This window comes from Lepidochelys kempii, chromosome 4 (assembly GCF_965140285.1).
Source record: "Lepidochelys kempii isolate rLepKem1 chromosome 4, rLepKem1.hap1, whole genome shotgun sequence".
NCBI classification, from domain to species: Eukaryota; Metazoa; Chordata; order Testudines; family Cheloniidae; genus Lepidochelys; species Lepidochelys kempii.
The window spans coordinates 105811238-105837566 of record NC_136383.1 but is presented as its reverse complement, the minus strand read 5'-3'; the positions used below and the strand labels follow the sequence as shown (position 1 = coordinate 105837566).

Sequence of the window (26329 nt, the reverse complement as noted above, 5' to 3'; positions counted from 1 at the left end):
AATACATATTTTACAAATTATTAATTAAATTACAGCATAGAGAAATTCCAGATGCTTAAGATTCATGTATCTATCTTTGGTTCCTGTCACCAGGATTCCCTAGCACCGAAGTCACTGATGTGTTAAGTATATGCACATCTGTAAATACAGAACTAGTGGGTCTATAGATATTAAGCTTCTAAGTCTGGATCATACTCCATATTTAAGGTTTTAACATACTGTTTACAAGTTCTTATGAAAAGTATAACCACGGGAAAATAGGAGAATGGCAGGGTTATGGTCATTACACCACACATTGGCATTCACAAATTTAAGATGTCGACAACTATACATGCAAACTTCCTAGAGCCCTTGAAGTCCTTGATCCAAAATGAAACAACTTAGGGGGCCTCATCTTGCATACCATTAACCATGCAAACTTCTGCAGTATCAGGCCCTAATTGTGAACTAGAGTAAAAAAGGAAAGATGTTGAGGCTGATGTCTCTATAGGGTTAGAGTTAAGGTTATTTTAGTTTTGCAGACAGTTTTTTTCACTCAGGATATATGTAACGTTTGATTTAATTAAATGTCTTGTTAAGCAGAAATTGGTTTTTAATTTTGCTTTTTCAGTGATGCATGTTGAGTGGTGTTTGGTGTGGAATGGCACACAGAAAAACTTGACTACAAGTTAAACTTCTTCTGCATGATACCATCTATTTGTCCCCACTAGTGTTTGCAACTCCTCCCAATTTTGTATCACTATGAATTTAATGAGTATACTCCTATTTTCAAAAGTATTAATATTTTAATAACTAGCTCAATTCTGATGGCAAAAGATAGTCCCTTCTCTAACACCTCTACAGTTTGATTCATTGTGCTTTATTATTAGCCAATTTTAATTCCACATGATGTTGTCACAGCCAGACTAATTTGAATACATTTTCAGGATTTCATGGGACTGTATCCTTTATTAAAATCCATATATATTACATCTGTTGCATTCCTATATTCAGTAATTCTAATTATATATTTTTATAAAAAAGCCTGGCACGCCTCTTACCAAGTGATGATTAAATTTTACCTGAGAGAGATCAGAAAAAAGACAAAACATGTAAAGGAGAAGTAGAGTCCCAATATGTTTGAAAAATAAAGATTCCATCAGATGCAGCTTTTGCTCAAGCCAATTAATTGCTGAAAAAAATGTTAGTTCCCATACAAGTTTCATAAATATATTACTGACTAGGCAACTGTGAATTTCATTCTCCGCATTTCTTTTTAATTGAACCTTGTGCCAGTAGCAATACCTTAAGCAAAATTTATAAAAATACTATTAGTAAAGTGAATTCTACTATTGCAGATGTGAATATGTAGGGTACAAGGGTCATCAGTAGACAAGACTAGGACTCAGAACAACATAGCAACACACTATATACTTTAAAAAAAAATGCTTTGTTTATATTGTGGTAATGCTGGTAGGTCCAAGTCAGGATCAAGGCCTCATTGTGCTAGGTGCTGTACAAACATATAAGAAGACATGATGCCTGTACAAAGATCTTGCAATCTAAAAAAAACCCATAAGTGACTTACAAAGAGTTGTGGGGAGAGAGAAAACATGAAAGTACAGTGGTCAGAATGATTTTGTTAGTTCCTTTAAAAAAGTAATAGAAACTTTCCTTCAACTGCTCCTCAACCAAGCTAAAGTTATTTATTATTTTTTCACTTTTTCAAATTTAACTGTTACTGTGACAATGTTTGTGTCATATGGTTACTTGTAAATGTGTTTATAAAATAATCACATCTGCCAGCTGAGAAACGTGGTTTTTAAATGAAGGATTAAAAGTCCTCTTGTATGCTAAAGCACTAACCAGAATGTCACCCAAAGTTCATTGGAATGCCAGTCCCCATAGTTTCCCTTTAAGGACCCTCAGTGCACTACCCATTTACAGAAATGAGCAAAAAATGCTCTATTGTCATGTTCCCAAGTCTGCGAAGTTTCCTTCCTGCCTACTCTTGCTGCTCTGGAGAAGCCAGAAATTCTCTTACTTCCTTCTTGTTGATCCCCATAGAGTGTATCAAAACTCCTCCACCGATTTTATGAAAATCTGGAGTCCCATTCAAGGTTCTCTGTCTTTCAAGCGTTACTCTCCTCTAGCAGTTAAAACCAAAACCTTCTTTATCCCTGTGTCCTCCATGTATGGTCTAGTTCCTTTAGCTGCCTTGCTCCGGTAATGAGCACACACTTCACATGGCTCACCTTCCGTAACTCCTGAGTAGAGTGGAATCAGTCCCCTACTTCGCGCACTAGATTGAGATCTATCTAAAAGAGAGAGAATCCTCACTTGATAAACACATTTAGGAATTGTCATATTGGATCATCTAAGTCTAGTATCTTATTTTTGACAGTCGCCAGTGCCGAAAGCTTCAGAAGAAGGTGCAAGAAACCTTGCACTAGGCAACAGGATAACCTTTCTCAAGGGAAGTTTCCTCCTAACCCCAAATCTGGAGGTTAATGCCGTCTCTAAGCATCCATCTGAAATATTGCAAAAATCTCTCTTCTGGCTCATGAAAAGTTGTCTGAACCCTCTAAAGATGTTCTGTAGTATAGACAATCTCTCCCTGCAATACTAGCCACATTTTAATGTGTAGGTGGTTTGAGATTTTTACAATTAAAACAAGATACAGTTCATTTCACTATTTAGTTGCTTTTATAATAAAGTGAAACATGCTTTTGATTGACCTAATTTGTCCCTAATTTGACCTGATTTGTGCCTGAAGTTTAATTGCTTGTGCAAAATGTTCTGCTGTTCAATTTTGTGGGTGAAAATTTTGTGGGCAGAAATTGTTTCAGTCATATTCTGTGCCTTTTTGAACATCTGCTTCATGCTTTCTGTGTAGAGCTGATTGCGCATTTTTCATCAGCATGTTTTTTCTTACAAAAAATGCCATTTTTGCGAAACTGAAATTTTCCATGAGAAAATTTAAATTTGGCTAAAGATTTCTTTTTTTTCTCATTGGGGAAAATCAAAATTACTGCCTGCCTGCCTGGAAGGCTCTTGTCAATTTCACATTCTGCAAGTGAAATTGATAAAAGCTGTACCTGAGGGCTCCTATAGCACACCCATGTGCTCTGCCTCCACCCATGAAATTGATGAGAGCACACACACACCCTTGTTAAGACAGTTGAATTTTCCAGGCGGGTGGCCAATAACATTAGTTTTGGTTCTCCTAGAATGGAGTTTAAAAAAAAACATTTCCATTGAGTAATTCTGCTTTTTTGACATTTTGTATTAGTTTAGGGCAATCTTTTTCTTTCAAAAAAATCCAAATTTTTCATGGGAAGGGATTTTCATGTTTTGGCCAGCTCTCCCTCTGGGAAGGAAGCAGGGCTTTTTCCTTTTGAATTCTCTTCACAAGGATATTCAGAGATTTTTATGGCCAGAAGAAAATATTTGCATAATCCAGTCTAATCTCTTTTATAACACAGGCCAAAGAAGTTAGTAACCTACATCAAGACCTTAACTTTGTTTGACCTACAGCATATCTTTTAGAAAGAGGTCTAGATATTTGCTGTAATATGTTTCTGGCTCCTTTGAGGGAAGACTGAAGACATTTTGTTCTTATTTTACTTCAGTGTTTCTGCATTGTTATATTTTGTGTTTGTTTTCAGTAAGATGGGCTGTTTTCTGACTTTTAACTGTGCCTGTATCAGACATTTATTGGGGCTTATTAGCTTAGTAGGCTGCATGTGTGAATTTTGTTTTGTGGTTTACGACCTCCCATATATTATAATATTTTAAAATATAAAGTGACAGTATATTTCGGCCCCTGTTCATCAGCCAGGAAACTTTATGGGAGTAATTCTTGCTGTCTTGAACTGGGAAGACATAGCCAGTTGTTTGTTCAAGATTTGTCTTAGTCTCTCAGGAAGTCTTACTGTATCTATGTATCGGAGAACTTGGACTTGTACATGTGAGGGTGTGACGGTGCTGCCTGTGGGAGCCAGCTAAGGTCACTCAATCAGGTTGAACTGCAAACAAAACGGGGCAAACAAACCCCAAATGCTGGTGGATATTCCAATACTTAGATTTACCAAGCCAGCACAAAACAGCGTCTATAGTACCTCACTGGTTACTCAGAAGTCCAAATAATGCAGTTCCCTTAAAGTACCCAGCCTCAGGCCTCCATCCAGACACATGTCAAACATATGATGATAAATTCTGAAAATCTTATTTCATCATATAAAAGAAAAGGTTCTCCTGACCCCAAAGGACCAAGCCCCAGACCCAGGTCAAATAATAACTTCGATCTTACCCCAAAATACACGCTATAGTCAATTCTTGTTAACTAAACTAAAATTTATTAAAAAAAAAAAAGAGAGCATGTTGGTTAAAAGATCAATATACATACAGACTTGAGTTGAATTCTTGAGGTTCAGTTACATAGCAGAGATGAGCTTGTAGTTGCCAAAAGTCCTTTTAGAAATAGTCCATAGGTTATAGACCAATGTCCATATTCAGGGTGACTCCAGTCAGTGACTGGGGATCTCAATCCTTATGGCTTAAGGTTTCCCCCTCTTGAAACCCAAAGCAGATCTGAGATGAAGAAGGATCATATCCCAAGGTTTTTATACATTTCCTGCAGCCTTTTGGCCTGAGAAAACAATAGGCTTAACTTTCCTTCTTCCAAGCATCATGGCAATTAGCACAGGATAATTTGTCCATTAAACAGTTCAGATACAGGTTATTACAACCTTCAAAGAGACATAGACAATAGTACTATTTCACTCAAGTATCTTCCTAAATGTTAATTTTCCTTTTTTGATCTTTGAATCAAAGCTATAGCCATAGACAAGACTTATTTGCTTACATCACAAGACCTGAGCAAACATTTATTCTTCTATCTCTAACAATAGAGGTTTGCACTTCAAAGCTCTTTTCATTTACATATCTTCCTAACCAGTCTCTAAAGTTCGGCCATGGGTCAGGTCAGTCTGTGAGTTAATTAACTCTTTCTGGCCCAGTCACCTTTCAATGAGATATTATATTACACTCATAATGTCACAGAGGGTCCAGGGAATTCTGGATATGCTAAAACAAATGAAAATAGACGTTGGTAATGGTATCTCATTGCTGGGGTACTGTTCCAGCTCTGTGACGTGAAAGTGAGTATGAACCATAAAGAATAGCAAGAATGGGAGCAAAAAAAGCAATTGAGCATTGGTGTTCACGTTTTTGTTACATCCATGCTCTCGATAAGCTACTAATTTGTGGTACCATTATAATTAGGAATCTTGTTGGAATTCATACATGTGGCATAATTTATTTTCTTTAGTATATCAAAGTTACATGGGGCAATGTAATCACAACATACCCATTTAATTTTTTACATATTTTAATCCTTAAACCTGGAGCAGTATAAATGAATAAATTAAATATTGATTTAAGGACAATTAATATTGCACTTTGAAGAAGATAAGATGTTTACAGTAACATTTCAAATCCCTGAAATCCTCATTTTAGTATAGTTTAAGGAAAAGTGTAAATATACTGGGGTTATTTCACTACTGAGCGAACTTTCATAGCAGAATAGATTGGATATCTTAAACTAGGGTCTACACAATTTAGAATGAAATAGCTGCTGAAATTAATGTAAATTGTGGATTCCATGAAGGGACTTATCTGATACCATTGAAATCAGGACACTTAATGAAATTTTAAAATTCATTTTTTATTTTAGCAGTCAATATAGAGATATAGCAGGAACTAATATAAAAATTGTTCATTTTTACTTAAAATAACTTTCTCAAGGTTTTAGTTCATTTATAACTAAATATGGGGACGTATGCCTTTGTGTTGGTTGCTCTAAACAATTGTTGATGTCTAACAAACTTTCTCATCTTCTGAAGGGAGCTATTCTGCTCCTACAATTTCCACTTGATATTGCTACAATAACATTGTACAGTCAGATCATCTTGGTATCTGATTATCTTCTCTTTTCTTCTATTGGGACTCTCAAATGGTAGTTTAAAAACCCAGATTGACAGGCTTTAGCTACTATGAAACAAAATTTAAAAATAGTTTTGAAAACCATGCCTTATGGTAAATGTGATATCATACAATGCAGAGCTTGGTAAACCTCCTTGCCCAACACTAGTGTAGGGAAAGCTCAGGCATTGTTATCCCCATCATCTAACGCTGTTCAGAAGGTAATATGACATGTAAGTAAAAAATGTTTGGGCCTTGTCTATTCTAGTGTTTCCACAAATGATAGCACTGAAGGAGTGCTACTTGGTGGTAATAACAAGGAAGTTTGTATAGCAAGCACAAACTCATAGTGGCTATTTCCTGTCCATCAAGCAGGTTTTTTTCTCCCTTTGTTTACTTCACCTGAGCCATGTAGATACATGGTAACTTTTTAACCTTCTTTTCTTATCTTCAGTTACCTGACCTAGAAGTCAGGCTAAGAATCCATCTGCTCTAGCTACTTATCATCTGCTCTAGCTACTTATTACCATACTCATCACCATTATGTCTGAGGATGTCACTGAATTACACACTTCTTTGCCCAGTTTTCTGTTGAGGAATCAAGTGCAAGTGTCTGCTCTTGAGCTGTTTAGGATCTGTTTTCTCTTTGACACAAACACTGTTGCACTCATTCATACATGGCACCTCAGTGGAACTTAATCTTTCTGTATTTCATGGTGGTTAAAAGATTGGGCCTGAGGAATCCCACTAATATATTGGGTGCCCAACTTGAGACCCTTGGGACCTGATTTTTCAGCATACTTAGCATTATATGTAGGCTTGGAAGAATTCGTTTTTTATCAGTAAATGTTTATTTCACCATACACATGCAAACTGAAGAAATATTTTTCTCAATAATAATCAAAAATTACAAATAGACAAAGTAAGAAAAATGCTGCTTGAGAACTTTAGTCAAAATTCAGTCATACAGACTTTTGAATTAGGCTTGTTATGAATAGAGTAGTGAATTAATAGTAAAAACAGGTATGATTTGTTGATTTAAGGATTTTGCACAGGCAGTCTTAATTCTGGCATTTCCTAATTTTGGAATGCTTGACATTGCAACCTTAATGTGTTTTACATAGTTCTTGTGTGTAATTTCGTAGATTTTTTTAAATGCAAACTGAAAAAATAGACATTCAGTCACATGGCATCATATTGATACCCACATGGGTCCTGAGCATGGGTGAAACCTTTAGATCCAACACACAGACCTCTATCCTTTGTGCTAACAGAGTAACTGATGCAGAAGAAGGTTGTCATCCTCTCTGGCTAGAGCAGTGGTCTCCAAACTGTGAGGCACAGCTCCCTAGGGGGGTGCAGAGGAATGTCCAGGGGACATGGCTGGGCGTGAGCCAGAGCGCCACCCAGCCCCACTCTGCTGCCTGCTCCTCTCCGGCCACAGCTGCGGTCCCGGCTCTGCTCCTAGCCCCTGACCCTGGCTGCAGCTTGGCTCCTGCTCTCAGCCGCCAGCTGTGGCTCAGCTGCTGGCTCCACCCCTGGCTGCGGCCACCAGCCCAGCTGTGACTCAGCTCCCGGCCCTGTGTGTGTGTGTGTGTGTGTGTGTGTGTGTGGACACATGCCATTACTGGTCACAAGGCTGGGGTGGGCATGGGGGGAATATTTGGGGTACCGCTGGTCTAAAGGGGGTGGGGCACTTTGCCAGTAGGTTTCACAGATAGTTGCGGAAAGCAGAGGGGGGAAAGGTGAGAATCAGGAATCTTGGGGTTCCATTCCAGGCTCTGGAGACAAGTGTATTTTAGTGTGCATGGTCTTTTCTGCCCATTCCCCCCAAGCATTACCCCATCTGTCGTGTCCCCTTCAACCTGACCCTGTCCCAGTTCTGCCTTCTCCTAGTTCCATTCATGTTCTCCTCACCTAGCCAGTCCTGGTCATCACTCCTCAGGCTTCTGATCCCAGACTTAGTGTCCTTGTTCAGCAAGTCCTAGTCTTACCCCTCCAGATTCCCAGTCCCAGTTTTCTTGCCCACGAATCCCAGTCTTACCCTTCAACCACCCAGTTCCTTCTTCCTCCCCCTTACTCACAAGTTCCTCATCCCTAGTGGTGCCCAGTCCCAATCTCCCTCCATGGATGGCTTGTCCAATCTCAGTGTCTTTCCTCTCCCCACTTCTTCGCTAAAATTGGGCATTTTTCACATGGATGGTGAAAGACACATCCTTGGCACAAATGTTAACCCCTGCCAAATTTCAAGGTCCCTGTTCTAAAACATTGGGGTGCGAGGGCTGTTAAAAGAAAGGGTTGCCAGAATTTAACAGGAGCAAAACATTATTTTTTTTCCAGGCTTGTTCTCAGAAATGGCTGGACCATTTTGGCTGAAGTTTTCCCAGAAAAGACAGCCTGAGTCCGACACCCAGCATGGAGAATTTTTTGTGTTCACAAGAACACAATTTTTTGTGTTCACAGTGAATTACCTAAACAGCACATTGTCCCACCTTGCTGCCATAAAAGCAGGAGCCAGCATGTGATACAACAGCTGTCCTGCCTTGTCAAGACCACCCTTGCCCAACATTGAAGGTGTATGCCCTAGGGAGAGAATGTGGTATGCAGAGGTTTTGAAAATGAGCCACTTGCACTGGGCAGAACTCTGTCCCACCAAGGATGCAAAGTATGCAGTGGAGGTGCAGAAACTGCGGAGGAAGGGTTGTGGCAGCCAAGGGCCAAAGCTGATGAACTGCTACTGTTGGTCGGAGCTCTGTCTGGCCAAGGTAGAGATGTGGCAGCAGCTCGGGACCATAAAGGGTGGAGCTTTACCCAGCTACCATATACTGTCTCCAGAAACTGAGTGTTGTTTGTATAGGGATTCTCAACATTCAGCCTTACTGGGAAACTTTTGCCCTCATCTAGAGATCCCATAGAAGATGTTACTTCACATCAACTACACATTATGTTAATTTTCTGATTTTTCATAATTAATATTGCAGTGCATTTATGGGCTACCTGCTGTGGAATTTGGGTCCATTGTGCTGCTGAGTGTGTGGAGCCCTTTGTTGTTCATTGAACACCAACAGTCTGCTAAGCACCTTATGTAAAAGAGACTTCTGTCCTTGCTACCAGTTAGATACAAACAATATCTATTCACATTGCTTTCCATGCATAAGGCATCCCAAAAGACATTACAAACAGTAAATTATATATTAATATTGCTGTGACTGTGGCCATTTGTGCATACAAAGCTTTGGACTTTAGAACCTGTTTGTAGTGAGAAAAGAAATGCCGAGAACATAGAGGGTAGCATGCTCGTTTTCATTTGAAAAATGCCATGATATGACATTCACCTCTCCATGGACTTCAGCTTAAGGGGACTGAGATAATACAGTTGTAGAAAAGGCAGCTTGATTTAATAGAGGCAGTCACAATTTGGGCTTACAGTAAACAAACATGGACCTACAATCCCCAAAAGTATTTGTATTTTAAAAAGATAGCAGCTTAGAGAGTTAATAGTTTGTTCTCTCAGGCTTGATTTTAGCTTTATGTGCTTAGAAAAAGTTCCTTTAAGTAGAGGCAGTACCTATCCAAGATCACACATCCATTTCAACAAAATCTGTAACTTTCATCTGGAAGTGTACAAAGTGAGGATGGTTTTGGAATTTACTCGGGATATCGGGGTTCAATTCCTGGCTCTACCACAGACCTGTGTGACCTTGGGCAACTCACTTAATCTCTCTATGCTTCAGTTCGCTATCTGTAAAATGTGGATGATAATACTTTTTGTCTTGTCTAATTAGGCCCTATCTAGACAAGAAAATGGTACCAATTTAAATAGGTTGAGAAACTTGGTTAAATCAGGGGAACTACCTGGTCTGGACACTCCAATATAAGGTGTGTCGTGGAAAGTTCTTCCCCATATTATTATATCATCTATGTACACTTGTGTGCCATATATATATATTTTCAAAAATCTTTTGTATTGCTTTGTGAAATATCTCTGGAGCTGAACATAATCCAAAAGGTGATCTTTTAAAACAATAACATCCAAAAGATGTATTACATGTGCATAGCAATTGACTTTCTTACTCCAGTACTATTAGCCTAAATCTATTCAAAGCATCTAAAGAAGAGAAGTATTTTGTTCCTGATATTTGTCCAAATATTTCTTCCCTGGTAGATATTTTTAAAATGTTCCATTTTAACATACTCATTGGGATCTAAACATAACCATAAGAATCCATCTTTGTTTTCTACGATTACTAATGAATTCACCCACTCAGCTGGCTCTCACACTCTTTTAATTATATTTAAATTAACTAACCTTTCCAGTTCCTTGTGTACCCTGTTTCTTAAAGCTAAGGGTATTTTTCTAGTTGCATGTATTATTGGTTTCTTTGTTTCATTTAACTCTATTTTATGCATTGTATCTAATTTACTAATTCTAGTGAATAACTCTCTGTAAATTGATACTATATTTCCAATGTTTCAGAATCCTGAATAGTTTGAATTCTACCAATTAGATTTAGTGCTAAACATGTTTATAAACCTAAAATAAAAATTAATAGTCCCTTAACTACTACAAAAACGTACGTTTTCTAAATTATCTTTAACTATGACTTGTAATTCACAAATACCCATAACAGGATTTTTTTCACCAGTGTAAGTTTGCAAATTAATATTTAGTTCTCCTAATACAGGTTTTTACTTTAGATATTTTATAATTTCTTCTGAAGTTATATTAGCTTGTGCACCTGTATCTATTACATATGAAATAAATGTTCCATTAGTAGATAGTGTACTGTCGTATCCTTCTTGTAGTTCACAGAATGACTGTTTCAAAATACCCAGAAACAGATTGTTTTCATGTGTACTATAAGCTCTGTATTCCTTATTCAGCATCTTCTCCGAGACTTTTTTTTGAATTTTGAACTAAGTGTATATTTCTAATTTTACTTGACTTTTACGTTTTCAAAGTTTTGCAAAATAATTTTGTTTCTTGCAGATATGACAGGTTTGCCCATATGCTGGACGTTGTTTAGGTTGGTGTCTTCTTCCATATCTAGAACATTCTTTCATATGCTCATATTTTTCAACTTTAATATTTTCACTGTTTTCCTCAATAGACTTTTTCTTATTAAGTGTATATTCGCATCAGTTTGTTTTCTTTCTAAAATATGAAATCATTGTTGATTTAGTTCAGTAGTTTGGCAAATTCTCACTGCTTTTTCCAGATTTAGATCTGGTTCTTCTAACAGTCTTTTTCTTACACTGATATCTGTTAGACCCATCACAGTTTGACTGCTTATCATTTACTCAGATAGATTCTTGGAAATTACATTTCTGATTTCTTATCTTTACATCTGTTAAGACTGATGCAGAAGTCTCTTCCTACTTTTGATTTCTTGAGTGAAATTTGAAATCTTTCAAATGTTTCATTTTTTTGGTAAACAGTATTTCTGACGTTTTTTTAAGACAAACTCATAGTGAGCTCGTTCTCCAACAGTAAGCTCAAATAAATTATATAATGAAATTCCTTCAGTACCTGCAATATTCAAAAAGATGGCAGTCTTTTGTTCATCTTCTTTATGATTAGATCCCAGTGTCCTCAAAAATCAATCAAATATTTGTTGAAACATTTTCCAGTTTTCCATAGCATTTCTCGACATTTTTAGAAATGTGGGAATTCTTAATTGATCCATCTTAGTTTGATCAAACTTTTTTCACTTCTCAGTAACTTTTACTATAGGTGGTTTTTTAACTTCTTTCACTGCCAGCACCTTAACTAGACTCTTTATTAGCTACATAGTTAACATATATACAGAGCATCTTAACTCAGGTCCATCTATCAGTCTAACCTAAAACCAACTTCTTCCTCCCACTGTCTGCTCCAACACGCTGGAGATTCTCTTAAAGCCACAGTAACACCACATAAGACTCTCTTAAACTGAAATAAGAGAGTCTCTGCAAGGGAGTTGCACTGATTTAACTCAAAAAACCGTGTATATGTTTGTGTGTGTAGAGAAGGCCTTAGATTGTGATTAGTTAGGGGCAGGAACTTTTCCTTTCTTTGAATAATACAGCTGCTTGTAGAATAAGATCCTAATCTAGATTGTGGCCTGCAAGTGCTACCGTAATATAAATAAGTAAATGAAAGTTTAATAACTGATCTGGTCAGAATATAAATAAATATAAAAAATCGAAATCCACTTTTCTCGCACAGCATTGGACCCTAATCAGGTGATCTTAGTGAGCTACACTACATAGGTAGCACTGCAACAGAGAATGCACTTCTCCACAAAGTCATACTACTTACTCAACTTTCAGGTTCTGCTTCAGTTGGTCAGGTGGCATTGGTTAGAGATAGTTCACTGCCTGGTCAGTGAGAGTCTCAGGAAAGTGAATCTTCAGGTTTTTTTTCACCCTATTTATTCCTTAAATATAACTATTGTCGTAAGTCTCCAAAGGAGAACAGTGACTAAATAGATGTTAGTGCAGCATATATTCTTGTTTAAAATCTCACACACACAGACACACACACTTACTTTTACATTCCAAATAGAATCATATAAGTTCTTATAACATTCAAAGGCCAAACAGTTCAGCATTGCACTAACACACAAGAAATAAAGTGAAAGCAGCTATATACTGATCATAAAAATAAGTTTCAGAGTAACAGCCGTGTTAGTCTGTATTCGCAAAAAGAAAAGGAGTACTTGTGGCACCTTAGAGACTAACCAATTTATGCTCAAATAAATTGGTTAGTCTCTCAGGTGCCACAAGTACATAAAAATAAGTGAAATTGAGCAATCTGCATTCATTATTCAAGCTGAGACTAATGTAAAAAAGAAACAAAGCATAAATAATAAGTAAAATCAATTTTTATAACTTTTTAGGTTTTAGGTCAACACTCAGAAAAATGACTAGTGATGTTGGGTACTTCAATTTTGGGGTGCCCAAATTGAGATACTTTAAAGAGACCTGATTTTCAGAGAGTGGATGGTTGTCATCTGCTCAGAGCTAAATGCAAAATCCTTCACTCAAGCTTGCAAATTCATTTAAAACAGACATGTCTTCCAAAACACTCCGGTCTGGTCTACACAGAAAGTTGAACTGGTTTAATAGTTCAGGTGTGTTTTTAAATGGATTTAATCACCTTAAATTAATGCTGCTGCCTGTCCCTTATAGTTTTTCTCTTTTGGTGGTCTCCTAAGCAGGATGGTATTCCTCTGTTACAATGCAAATTAAATTATATGCATTAATTATATATTTTCACTTTGTGGTGCATTTCTGGAATTACTTAAATAAAATTTAGGTGTATTGAATAATTGCATAATCAATTAACATTACTGTGTTGTACTTGCTTTGCTACAAAGTTTAGTGCAGATCTGCTCCATAAATTAGGGGATCTCTTGTCATGTAATAGGGAGCCTCAAATGTTGTAGAGCACTATTATAGATGGATTTGTTTCATTGTTCATGAAGCATAAAGGGAAAGATATATCTGTTTATGATATACTGAACCAAGAACATTGCCATTCTGGTGTATTTACCAGTAATGGCTGTGTATTCATTGCATGGTTGACTTCCTTGTCTCATATCATTTATTTTTAGGTAGAAGGGTGTTGAGCTAGCTGCTACACGTTTCTTGTTCTCATTTTAGCTTGTGATTGTACTTCCTTTAAGAGATTGAACATAGGAACAGACGTGTTTTGAGGCAGGGGAGCAATATTCTTGCCTTCCTTTTCTCAAATCTTCTTGACAATTCTGACTTAAACTTTTTGGTTTGCTTTGTATTACTGAAGAGAATGTTTCCATACAACTCATGTATGCATCTTCTTACATACTTTAATATTTTTAGGAAGATTTAGCTTAAAGTTTGTGGTGAGGTAGTATAGCCTCACAATGCTATTGGATTATTAGATGTTTTTGAATCACCCTATCTATACCTACGTGTTAGCGGAGAACCTAACTTTTCTTGAGTCTCTAAACCATTGTATATAATAAACTTTGTCAACCCTACTGTAAGAAGTTACTGGGCAGGGGAAACCCAGTTTCTTAGAAAAGTGATTCTAATGTGAAGTATTTATAGTGCAGTGTATTTGCCAGCTCAGAATCAGACAACTGATGATCACAATATTAGTAATGTTGTTGTCATTGTGTTGATTAGTAACAGTTCTTACTGGCACTTCTAGTAGGTGGTAATAGCAGATACCTGATTTTTGATGTAGTTAAGAAACTTGGACTTTTAAAGTAAACTTCAGAAAAATGAGGCAAATATAACTTTTTGCAGAAGGCATAGTAAACAAGGACATTAGTAGGAATTGTACTACATTTCCCCCTTCCCCCCCCCCCCCAACTGGACAATAATGGATGATTTCATTTGCCAGGCCTTTTGGTGCATAAAGAACAATTTCACAGTGAAGGGCTTTTTTTCATTTTAGTTAAAATGTGAATAACATATAATTTTTCTGATTTTTTTGAAATAGAAATGTCTTTAGTATTACAGAAAAACTCTGTAAAGAGGCTGGTTTGCTTTAAACAAAAATAGAAATGGAACATACTCAATTTAAAACATTCTGAATCATAAATGAGTTATCAGTACTTGTACTGTGTTTTTAAATATATCAGTGTGTGTGTATATATACTTTATTATGTCAGCATAAAAAAAGAAACAGCAATATAGCAAATTCTAATATTTAAGTGTAAAAATCTATCACAGAATGTTTGTTTTAAATTACTGGCTTCTTGTTTGTTTACAGGAAATTTGGTGAGCGACCTCAACCTAAACGTCTTACCAGGTGAGCATAGAATAGTTTATCATTTTATCTAAACTTATTTTTTCCTTTCAAAGATATATAACAAATTTTAGCTTGTCAGCCTTTAATTTCAGTGCTGAAGGATAATCATTCGGCAGAGAGTCAGAGTACATTTCAAAATGTTGGTTTAAAATCTTTCCCCCAAAATGGAAAGCTTTAACAAACAAATTATCAACCAGAAATAGTACTCTGAACATTGATTGCCTTCCTTTCATTTCTCTGTTTAATCTGAAATTCAAAATTCTTTGCAGAAATCACTTGGCTTTTATGTAGTCAAATATTTATTATTTGTAGAGCATTGTAGTAGGTGTTAATCTGCTCAGGTCTAAGTTTCCAGAGATGACTTCAAACCTCTCCTCATTGACAAGTACATATACATTCTATCCCTATATTCATTGATAAGTGTGGCTAATGAAATCACATCAAATGCCAAAACTCTCTTACTGGCAGAATTTAAATATTGTATTTGACGGCTTTTGCGCAGCAATGTACATCACAATCAAGAATGCTGTCAGGGAACGATCTTAACCTAAAAGTTTTGTGAAGTGTGACCAGTGATAAGTAGTACCACATTCTCAAGGGAACCTGTTCATGAAAGGCTGTGAGAAGGGCTGTGAAGTATTCTATCTGAGTTATTCCTGTTCTGTCTAGGAGTAACTTACTGTAGAAGCCATAAAATAGTCACCATTTTCCAATTGTTACCAAACAGTTACTATAAATACTGATTAATCTGTGGAGAGGGGAAAACTATAGTAATCTTGGCTACTACTGTGTGGCAACTGTAGGTAAATGTTTACTTCATGCTGGCGACTGCGTTTGCCTGATTTGCACAAAACCTGCACTTTTGTTTATAGCTCTGTGTGTGAACAATAGTGTTTGGGGGCATAACACACCCACTGTACCCTGGCCTACTTCCTTTTATGTGAGGTAGCAGGATGCCTTATGCAAAACAAGAAGAAACATGTTTTGTGTCATGTCAGGTTTGGGGTACATTTCATCAGGAATGCATTTCCAGATACACTCTAGCTTTGTGCTCAACTTGCTTCATATTTAGGCTGTAAGTACTTATAACTCAAACCAGAGTTTATCCCATAATAGTTTTAAATAAGATCAACAGGTGATTTTCTCTTTTCCCATATGAGTTATACAGTTATCTATATCTATTTGTGGATTTTTTTAAACAGGTTAGGTTTAAAATCATGAAGTATTTTCTCCCCTTGAAGGTTAATCACTTTTGGAATTTTCTGCTTCCAAATTTGTTGGTAGGATCCACCTTCCTGGGATTAATTAAAAATGGAAAATTGAATGAACATCCTGTAGGATATCAGGGCATAAACTGTATTGTATGCTTAACTTTGATGAATCTAGGGTTCAGCTACTTGGTTAGAAAAGTATCTTCAACCTGGGAACCATTTCCCATGTGAGAGTGGGTGGTTCTAATTTTTTTTACATACCAAGACCCCATGTTCTGAAAATGTAGTAAAATGTTGAGGAACTTCCATCCTATAAAATCTGAACAAAGAAGTGCCCTCCCCTATCCTCTACTAAGACCTCCCAATGCCTCTTGTGGTCTTGACCTCTTCGTTGAGAATCTGTGCTTAAAGAATTGAGTAGAGAACATCTTTTAGGATCTGGGTAGACGTGTCCCAGAAGATAGATTTCTTGTGAGTACAAGAGGGCAAAGAAGGTGGAAACTGGTGAATTGGAGTCCTTTCTTGTATCTCTTTTCCCTTTGAATTAGCAATCCTATACTTAATACATAATAGAAAATATAAGTAAGAATATGATACATTTAGATAGTCTGAAGAATATACCATTATGTTAAAATTCAAATGCTCTTTTAACTAAATTATTTTCTATTTATCAAAAGTCCTATATGACTAATAGAATATGTTGCACCTACTTGCCATCTCCAGTTGGAAAATAACTTTTTTTTCTGATACATGTTCTTCAGCAATTCTGAAACATTCTTTTTCTCTTCATTGCTTAAGTTCCTTGAAGGAATAAAAAGATCTCTAAGCAACTTCTGTTCTATTGTGCTATTTGCTTTTGCAGTCATATATAAAATTACATATTTAGTAATGATGAGTAATGGTGCTTACCTCCTTAAAGTGCTTTGAGATCTACTGATGAAAATAGCTATGTAAGAGGTAGGTATTCTTATTCTTATTGAACATTTTCTTGATAAGCGGTAGAGAAAGGAGGATAGTCTTTCCATTCTTAGGGGGTTAGGTCTATGTGGCAACAGTGATTTTATGAATACAGCTTTTAGAGCAGAAGAAAGGGGTAGAGATAATTTGCTCCCAACACAATGCTTAATATACACTAGAATTGACAGCACATGGGCATTCTTTACTATATTTGTTTCAGTTTCTTTGAACAATTGTTTAACATGAGTACTGTAGATATTCATGGATATTGCATAATTCACTCTGCAATTTGAACATATGTTTATGATTAAGTTAAATGAAGCTAAAATGGAGAATTTTGTGTCAGTACTGAAATATGTAAATATAATTCATTGAGAAGATATTAATCTTTGGTTTCGTAGTTACAAAGTACTGAACATCTGAATACCTATGTAAATAGTCTCAGATAGTATATGTAAATATACTTGAGAGAAACAGTTTTTTATTGTCTATACTTTATGGCTGTATGCAGCATAGTATCGATGTTACTAGTTATTAGCCAAATTTCGCGAGATCAAGGTAATCCACATTTAAAATTGTGATTTGGCCCATATTTCTGTATCGATGCATCATCCACTTATATACATATTTCTGGTGCACCAGTTACCATGGTATCTATGTGACAAGTACAAGAATTTAAGCTGAAATGTCATCCCAGTTGGATTACGTTCTGTCCCCCACTGTCCTGGGTGAGTTTGTATTCCATAGGCTCTCTTTATCTGAGGGGTCTTTCTAGTGGAAACAGATCTTGTCAACTAAGAATATTGTTTCCTTGGTTGAGTAAAGTTCTCGGTCAACAAATGTTTTGGTGCCATTAAAGAACTATCCAAACATTGGTTGAGTTTGATCTCCTGCGTGGCTGCCTTTAGGTGGATGCCCTTCACCAAAAATGTCCTGAAACCCCTTCCACGGAGTTTTATCTCTACTTCTGTCAGTTTCAGTAGGTAGCTTCAGTATTTGCACTTACCTAGTTAAGGGCTTTGAAGGTAAGGACCAGGGGACCTTGAATTGGTTATAGTGCTTAATGGAGGGTTGGTGTAATATGCAGAAGACTAGTAAAATGTCATCATCTACCTATTCAACTGAAGAGATGGTTGTCTTTGTTTTTAAGCCGAACAGCTTCTGTCTGGCTTCTGTTGTCATTGTGTGGATGAATGTTAGAAAACCAACATGGACCGTGTATGTCATGTAGGCACATCAGTGCACATCAGATAAAACTAACAAAGGAGACCTTGGATTTGTTCAATGTTTTTGAACAAATATGGGTAGCAAGTTATTGTAAATAGTAACAACAAGACCTCAAAACATCCCTGTTGGTGTGAATGGACGTATTGAAATAAACACTGTCCTTCTACAGCACCCCAAGGTTTCCCTGTAGTGGAAAACTTTGAGATGGTAGTAGATGTTGAAAACCCACTGAAAAGTATTGCAGTATAACTTACAGTTGTGAGGTGCAAATTGAATACTGTTTTTTTTGTCCCCAAAATTATCTTTTAAAACATCTGGTTTAAACCCAACTCTGTATTGTTAGTGTGCTGCATGTGCCCCCGGTTTTGCTTCTTTCCACCTCAGCTGCACTTTTTTCTTAAAGTTCTATTTGAATTATTATAACTACAAAACTAAAAAAAACTTCCAAAACTTATTTTCACTTTAAATTTAATTTTTAGGGAAGCTATGCGGAATTATCTAAAGGAGCGGGGTGATCAAACAGTACTAATCCTCCATGCAAAAGTTGCACAGAAGTCCTATGGAAATGAAAAAAGGTAAGGAAGAGTCAGTCTCTCTCTCTCTCCCATCGAGTCAAAAAAACTGATTATCTGGCGTGTCGTTAATTTTAGCATAGTACCTAACAAAATTGCCTTAAATTAAAAACACCTTAATCTGATTCTAAATAAATGTATTAATGAAATATATCAAGTGTATTGCCAAAATCTAGACAGATGTTTGTATAGTGAATGTTGGAAAACTGCTGCTTTTAGTACATAGACGTTTGTGTCTGTTTCTGCTGGCAGTCTCAGTCCCCAGGTTCACTTCACCCTGGGATTTCTTTCTTTTATCTAGTTCACATGGTTGGGAGAGCAGTGAGGTTCTGTAGATCCTCATATCCTTTGCAGGGGTTCTTCCCTGCACAGTTTGATTTCTGTGGGGAGAAGGATATCCTTAGCCTGGGCCTCACTTCTCTTCTTCACCCCAATAACAATGTTGTATCTGTTGCAGGTGCTTCTGTGTCTGTTCATGCCAGCTGAGTTAACTAGTACTCCAGTTACTTGTGGAGCATTCTGAGGTAGACAATATCTCAGTGTTTAATTTAAAAAAAAAACAAAACAAAAAAACAATAGAATGAGAACCTTTACCAAAATAAAAAGTGACACACACCCTCTTTTTTGGTCACTTTTAAGGGGATCAGCGTATTCAGATTATAGTTAAACTTAGCTCTAGAAAAATGGGAGAAAGTCTTAGTAAGACTTTCCTATTAGTATAAACTATTTTTCCATGGTAAAGTGTCTGTTTAAAGTATTTTGTTTGGAAGAAGTGGTGGGAAGGTCAGCTTTTTTCTTTCAGTAATTTTAAATAAAGATATACATGGCCTCAATTCAGGACAGCATTTAAGCACGTGCTGTCCTGAATCAGGCCTGTAATTGCAATAAGACACATCGAGATGTATCATTAAAATTAGTATAAAGTATGTCTTGTTATAACAACTTCTTGCCAAATATAGATCAATATATAAGTAGTAAGATGCTGTCTATCTGAGTCTATTTGTGTAGATTTTTATACTGCAGCTGTCAACAACATATCTGATCACTGCATTTCCAGGCAATTGTAGTACGCTTCAGGTAGTTTTTAAGGCAAGAAGCTGCAGAAGAAGCATTTTGGGAAGGCTTGTTAGTGAATGTGCTTTATGGATAAGTTGTGTGCAGACTCTTCGGCACTGTTCTGCCGGTGCACTTAAATTCTGACTTGGAGCATCAATCAGAAAAAGCTCCCTTATGTCTAGATTTCTAATTATCTTATAATGCACAATGACTGACTGTTACTGTAAGTGTCCATAACAAATTTCAAAAGTTAAATTGCTGAGCTAAAAATATTGGACTAGAGCAGATGAGGTTTCAGACACAGATGTTATCTATGTGCAATAGCCACAAAACAGCCACACGTGCTGCATGTACTGTTACCTTTGATGCTTAATCTTTCTTTCTCCACCTTGGTCCACATCCTGTTGTATCATATTGCTTGTAAAATTTCCTGAGGGTTGAGATATTAAACATCTCAATGTACAAAAACAATTGAAAATCAGAATCCATCAGAAAATTGCCTGCAGAGTACTGAGATGTAATACCACTAGTACAAATGGATTCATTTCCGACCGTTGGGCCTCTGTTGTTCATGAAAAGGCCACTGTTGGCTGTTCTTCACACTTCTGTGCCTAGTTACTGGTACATCAGTGTATTTCCACTCTCCTGATAAGACCTTCACAGCTTGCAGTCTTCACTAAGCTTCTCTTCTAGGCAGTTTCCAGGTTCAGCAGTTCCATTTAATTGTTAATGATATTTTAGATCTCTTTAGAGCCTTGCATTTCATCTTGAGAATCAAATAGGAAACTCAATGAGGGGGAAAAAAAGGACACAAGTGAACAAGTGCACCGTGTGTATGCGACTATGCAGCCCTCTGTTGCTGACTGCAGTGTTTTTGGGCACATAGCAAGGGAGTTACAATTCAAGGCAGAATAGCAGTAAGCAGTACCTGCTGCTTCACAAAAGAGGATTTTACAGCCATCAAGATTCATGATGACTGAACAGCAGGAATACATGGTTAACTTCCCAGATTGCATCCTATTCCAAAATAGCATGGTTAAGGAGTACAGCATACTGAATTCTTTTAACCCCTGAAAAAGCTTTGTACGCTTCCATCAATAGGAAAACGCTTTTCTAAAGAGCTTTCCTCTGTCAGACAGAAATCTGTTCCTTCTCTTGGGCCCAAAGTACTTCAGGAGCAGGAGTCGTCCACCATCCAACCCTTTTAGGGATAGATTTACTCTTTTCCTGTTTGGATTGCAGTAAAGGAAGTGGGGGGAGGGCTCATTTTATTTGAAGTTTTAAAACTCACCATTTGTGTTAGGAAAATGTGTAAAGTCCCCATCCCTCTCCTTCTCCAAAATGACTCTTAAGAAATATGAGGTGATACTTCCAAGGTGGGTCTTTGTTCCTAGCAATTTCTAAATATTCCCATGTGCCTTTGACAGGTAATATTTCCCTAAACAATTCCATGGATAAAATACAGAGTAGAGCTTCAGGCATTCTTGATGTGGATTGCTGGTTATCATAAGTATATATTGTTAATGTTAGTAAAACCACTATGGCATGCATACAAGTATGCTTTCCCAACTCCTGAGAATTGCTGTCCTCATGCCAACTAGTAATCACAAGATGCAATCAGAACGACATTAATATTACATAAATACAAAATGCCAAATGTTAAAATGCCAAAGCTCTTCTGAGGGGGAACTGTATTGTAGTGTTTGATACTGGATCCTCATGATCTGGTACGAAAAATTTTACATCACTTATCAGGGGTGTCATGGCCACCATTAGTGGCTCAGAAACTGAACTGTAATCAGATATTGATTAAAATAGATACATAAAATATTTTTGCATAGCATGTTCCTCCATCACTCTGTGGACATTGTGGAGGTAGGTCCATCCACTATTTAGTATAGCTGGAGTTTTTATTCACACCAGGTATTTTGAATTATTTTCCTAGTAATAGACTTACCAAATGAGTATAGATTTCTTTTTAGACCTTCAGAGTTTCAGGAAGAGAGAGCTCCACGGTGACAGTGGCTGGCAGTTCAGTATAAGATTATAGCATCATTGCCAAACTGATTTAATACTGATTTAAAGTTATTAAAAGAAAAATTGGAATATTTAGAACTATACATTTTGTTTAAATATTAAACATTCTAATTTTTATTCTCCTTCTCAAACCAGTGTTTAAACCAGTTAAGAAGATACCTTAGAGTATTACACTAGGCTCCCAAACTTCTGGCATCACAAATGATGTCTCATTATTAACTAAATTGCCGGTATCAACAGAAGGCTCAGAAGTGCCAGTTGTAATTAAATCTTTGGATTCACTTCTGCCTCCAGATACTTTGTGCAAATGAGTGCAGATTTAGGTCCTTGATTTTCAAATTCATTTTACTTTACTCATAGCGAGACATGCCTTATTCCTTTCTTATTGCTGGGCTAAACAAAATTAGCAAAGGTTTTAAGGACATTTTATTCTAATGATTAATCATGTTCATGGAACATTAGTTTTTATCCATTTTTTTTCCTTGCATTTCCAAAGAGAGAGGTTATTAATTGAACCATTACTGATTGTGCCTATGGTTACATTGTATTTTAAGCTTCATAGAAGGATCTCTCCATGTTTTTTGGTCCTGGACTTTAATGTGATAAGGTAGTATCTTGGCTCACTTTTGACGTGTAATGAATAATCTATCTTTACTTGACAGGCTTCTAAATTTTCAGAAGTTGGGGCTCCTTTTGTAATTCCAGTTTCCAGTCATAGAGATAGTGTAATCACGAGGCTATAGAAACTCCTCATTTCTGTTCCAGTTCTGCATTTGGTTTGCTATGAGGCCTTGGAAAAACCTTTTAACCTTTCTGTGTGCAGTTTATCTATCTGTAAATGAGGGTAATAACTACCTTGCAGGTGTTTTGATGAGGCTTAATCAATAGTATGACATTCTTGGTGGAAAGGAACCATACGATGTGCAAATGTTGTGTAGTGTGATTTTGTTTAAAAACCTTAGGAAGAGGTACTTCCAGACTTAGTCCCCAAGTTCTTGGCAACTTCTTTACTTGTCTATTCATTGCCTAGCACACTGATCTTTGATTAGGGTTCCTAGATGTTAATGTAATAGAAATAATAATAGACAGGTCCTTCACTCTTCTAAGATGAGAGCATATTTCTCTTTAGTAATAATAGCCTTTGGAATGGCAAGGGTGATAGAAATTTAACAGAAGAAATTTGCAGGTGAACCATATGGCAATGACATGTGTACATTAGTTATTGTTTATGTTCTCAGATGTTACATTCAGCATAGTTGTCTGGATTCCTTCTGGGGGCTTTGATTCTAGATTAGAATTGTGCTAGTTATGTTTCTGTAAAGATACCATCCACCATTTCACTCCTGGTTCTCAGCTTCCTGGCATGCGACAGATCCCCAAACTATTGAAGTTTTTACGGTCTCAAAAGGCAGTCACTAATGGGACTTTGAGCCAGCCCTTCTACCAGTGGTCACATACTACTGTCTGAGTTTGTTTAGTACGCTTGGAATATTCTAGTTAGCAATTTCTTGACAGCTGTTAGTGAAAGAACTCCTTGCAGAAGCTGTACCTTGTAGTTATTGTTCAGTTTTTCTCTGCAATGCATTGTTGAGTATGCTTTACCGTGTGCCTACCTTCCAGTTAGGTCCTGGTTGTTATTGCTAAGATTGTTTTGTCATTGAGTGCTTTGCCTTGTTCAAGGCTTGCCAAGTGGCTCCGATGCCTATTTTTAGCACTCTGGCACCTAATTATTTTTCATGTTTTTTTTTTTTCTTGTTGCATTGTATTCTTCAGTGGATGTTGTCAGTTTCTTCAGCCCCTAAGAAGGAAAGAAGACTGCTGAGTGGTTTCATGCTCAGAACAATGTGGGTAATTGACAAACATATCTTCTGCCTTGACTGTCTCCAAGTCGACCACCAGGTACAAGGGGAAATATTGTCATGCAAATGTCACCTCCAACAGTGGTGTATTTCTCCAACCCCACATCAAGGGAACCTATGAAGACTACTTTGAGACCAGCACAGGGCTAGGCCAGAGTGTTTCAAAAGGTAAATCCTTGAAGCAGAAGCCAGAGTTGAACAAGAGTGCTGAGTGCCAGGACTCAGTAGCGTTGGCCTAAACCCATTGTTCCCTGGTAAGCCTAGTTAGGGTAGTTTCACCACTGAAGCACCATGTTTTCCCAAATTCATGGCTTTAGTGGTGCCATACTAGAGGGGCTGGGAGTGCACATGTACCCTTACTTGGGGAATTGGCTGGTCAAGAACACCACTATGGAGGGAGTCAAAAGAGCAGTCTGTTCACTTTTCCATGTCATCACGAGGGTTTTGGAGTCAGTAGGATTCAAAGTCTCTACTTTTCCCCAGCAGACATTTGGAGTACATGTGAGCTATGCTAGGCATGTATCCGCTTGGTCTTCCTGCTGCAGAACAGGATTCAACACATGACCAATCTGATGGAGAGGATTTGTCAGATCAGATGGATGATAGCATGGGCCATACTATGAATGCATTTGAGTTTTGGTGGCCTCAACTGAATTAGGAGTACCTTGGCTTTTCTTCTCATGAGACCAACTCAGTGGATCTTGAGATCACAGTGGAAGCAAGCATTATAGGGGGACTCACATCTCTTCTGGATGATGGACAGCCTCTGGGCTTTTCTGGCTAAATGCCAGTCCCAAAGATGAGCTTCAATTAGGGATTTAGTTCAAACTCCAGGCATTCAAATTGTAGTGACCACAGATTCGTCCAACATGACATGAGGAACATACAAAGAAAGTGCCCCCCACCCCACTCAAGGAATTTAGTCTGTCTATAGGAGCAACAACAGAACATTTTATGTACAGCAGATGAGTGGTTCTGAATACATGAAGTACCTTCAGAGACCTGATATGCCAAAAGGTGGCCCTGGTTCAGACATACAATAGGGTCACTGTGCTTTACATCAAGAAGCAGGAAGGGACCAAATTTTGCATCTTACGTCGCAAAGCTTGGCAGATGTGGGAATGAGTTTTTACCCAGAAGACACTTCTGATCACCATATATTTAGCAGGGAAGAAGAACATAACAGAAAGAGCTGATCCATGACAGATCTTCACAAGTGGTCTCTGGAGCAAGTAGTGGCCTACCTACTTCACAGAGGAACAGTGGAGGTAAATTTCTCCATCCCTTACTTGAAAAAGAAGCTACCAATCTTCTGCTCATGGCATGGCAGAAAAAAATTAACAAGGGAATACCTTATCTATCCAATGGATAAGGGGACTCCTGTATGCCTTTTTACTAGTACCTCTTGTAGTCAGGGTTCTGGCAAAGGTTTGGAGAATCAGAGGCAATAGGTTTTTAATCATTTTCTTTTTTTTGTTGGTCAGATTACTTCTTTGGGAACTTCCACCTCCCACTCAAGAAGAAGCTTATGGTCTTGTGGTTAATGTAGAGGACTAGAAGTCCCTATAAATTGAAGATGAAAGGGAAAGCAGTTTTCTTTGTTCCATAGCACCTAGTCCCACTCTGTTTCTAATTCTGAACTCTGGAAATTGTTTCAAACTAAAAATAGTTGAAGGAATTTTTTTTCTCTTTCCTCTCTTCATATGTAGTTGAAAATCAGCCCATGACCAAAACTTAGATATTCTCATTTATTATCTTAACCCATTTCTTCCAATTCCTTTTTCTCCAAGTTATTTTAAACTAATCAAAGATGGGGGCTTCTTTTGTCCCATGTTAAATGAGAAATAACTGCATCAGTGCTGTACATGCACACGTTACTGTACATACAATAGAACCTCAAAGTTACGAACACCAGAGTTGCAAACGGACCAGTCAACCACACACCTCATTTGGAACTGGAAGTATGCAATCAGGCAGCAGCAGAGACCTAAAAATCCAACAACCCCAAATACAGTACAGTGCTGTGTTAAACATAAACTACTAAAAAAATAGAGGGAAAGCAGCGTTTTTCTTCTACATAGTAAAGTTTCAAAGCTGTATTAAGTCAATGTTCAGTTGTAAACTTTTGCAAGAACAACCATAACGTTTTGTTCAGAGTTACGAACAACCTCTATTCCCGAGGTGTTCATAACTTTGAAGTTATACTGTATTTTACACAATATAATTGAACTCTTCTTTACAGGAGATACTAGGATTCTCTGTATAAAGTTAGAAATTGAAAAACCAATACTTGCCTCCATCTGGAGGTAGAGTAAGAGAGATTAACCCTTAAGGCTAGACCAATAAGGGAACCAATCAAGCAGGTCTAATAATTATGACTGTTTCTCTTTTACTTGTTTGCAGTGTTGTAGCCTTGTTGGTCCCACGAAATGAGAGAGACAAGGTGGGTCAGGTAATAGGTATTGCCGTTTGCTGGACCAACTTCTTTTTGTGACACGCTTTTGAGCTTCACAGAGCTCGCACCTGAGAATAGCTCTGTAAAGCTCAAAAACTTCTCTCTTTCACCAACAAAAGTTGGTCCAGTAAAAGATATTACTTCACCCACCTTGTCTCTCTCTCTCTTTGATTTGGCAGTTTAAAATCAGTTTTTTAAAACTTAGT

General features: G+C 37.2%; 1 protein-coding gene across 6 annotated transcripts in view; it reads left to right on the top strand.

The window, feature by feature from the left end:
* Positions 1–26329, top strand: part of RBPJ (recombination signal binding protein for immunoglobulin kappa J region) — a 96125-nt gene that overhangs the window by 43060 nt on the left and 26736 nt on the right. For 3 of the 6 annotated variants that reach the window (XM_073342342.2, XM_073342347.2, XM_073342345.2), the window contains 2 exons: positions 14711–14749; positions 18624–18719. In XM_073342342.2, coding sequence (XP_073198443.1) covers positions 14711–14749; positions 18624–18719 — 135 coding nt within the window. Of the gene's footprint in view, positions 1–10954; positions 10992–14710; positions 14750–18623; positions 18720–23615; positions 23709–26329 lie in introns of those variants that run through there. The other 3 variants (XM_073342344.2, XM_073342343.2, XM_073342346.2) reach the window with 3 other exon arrangements.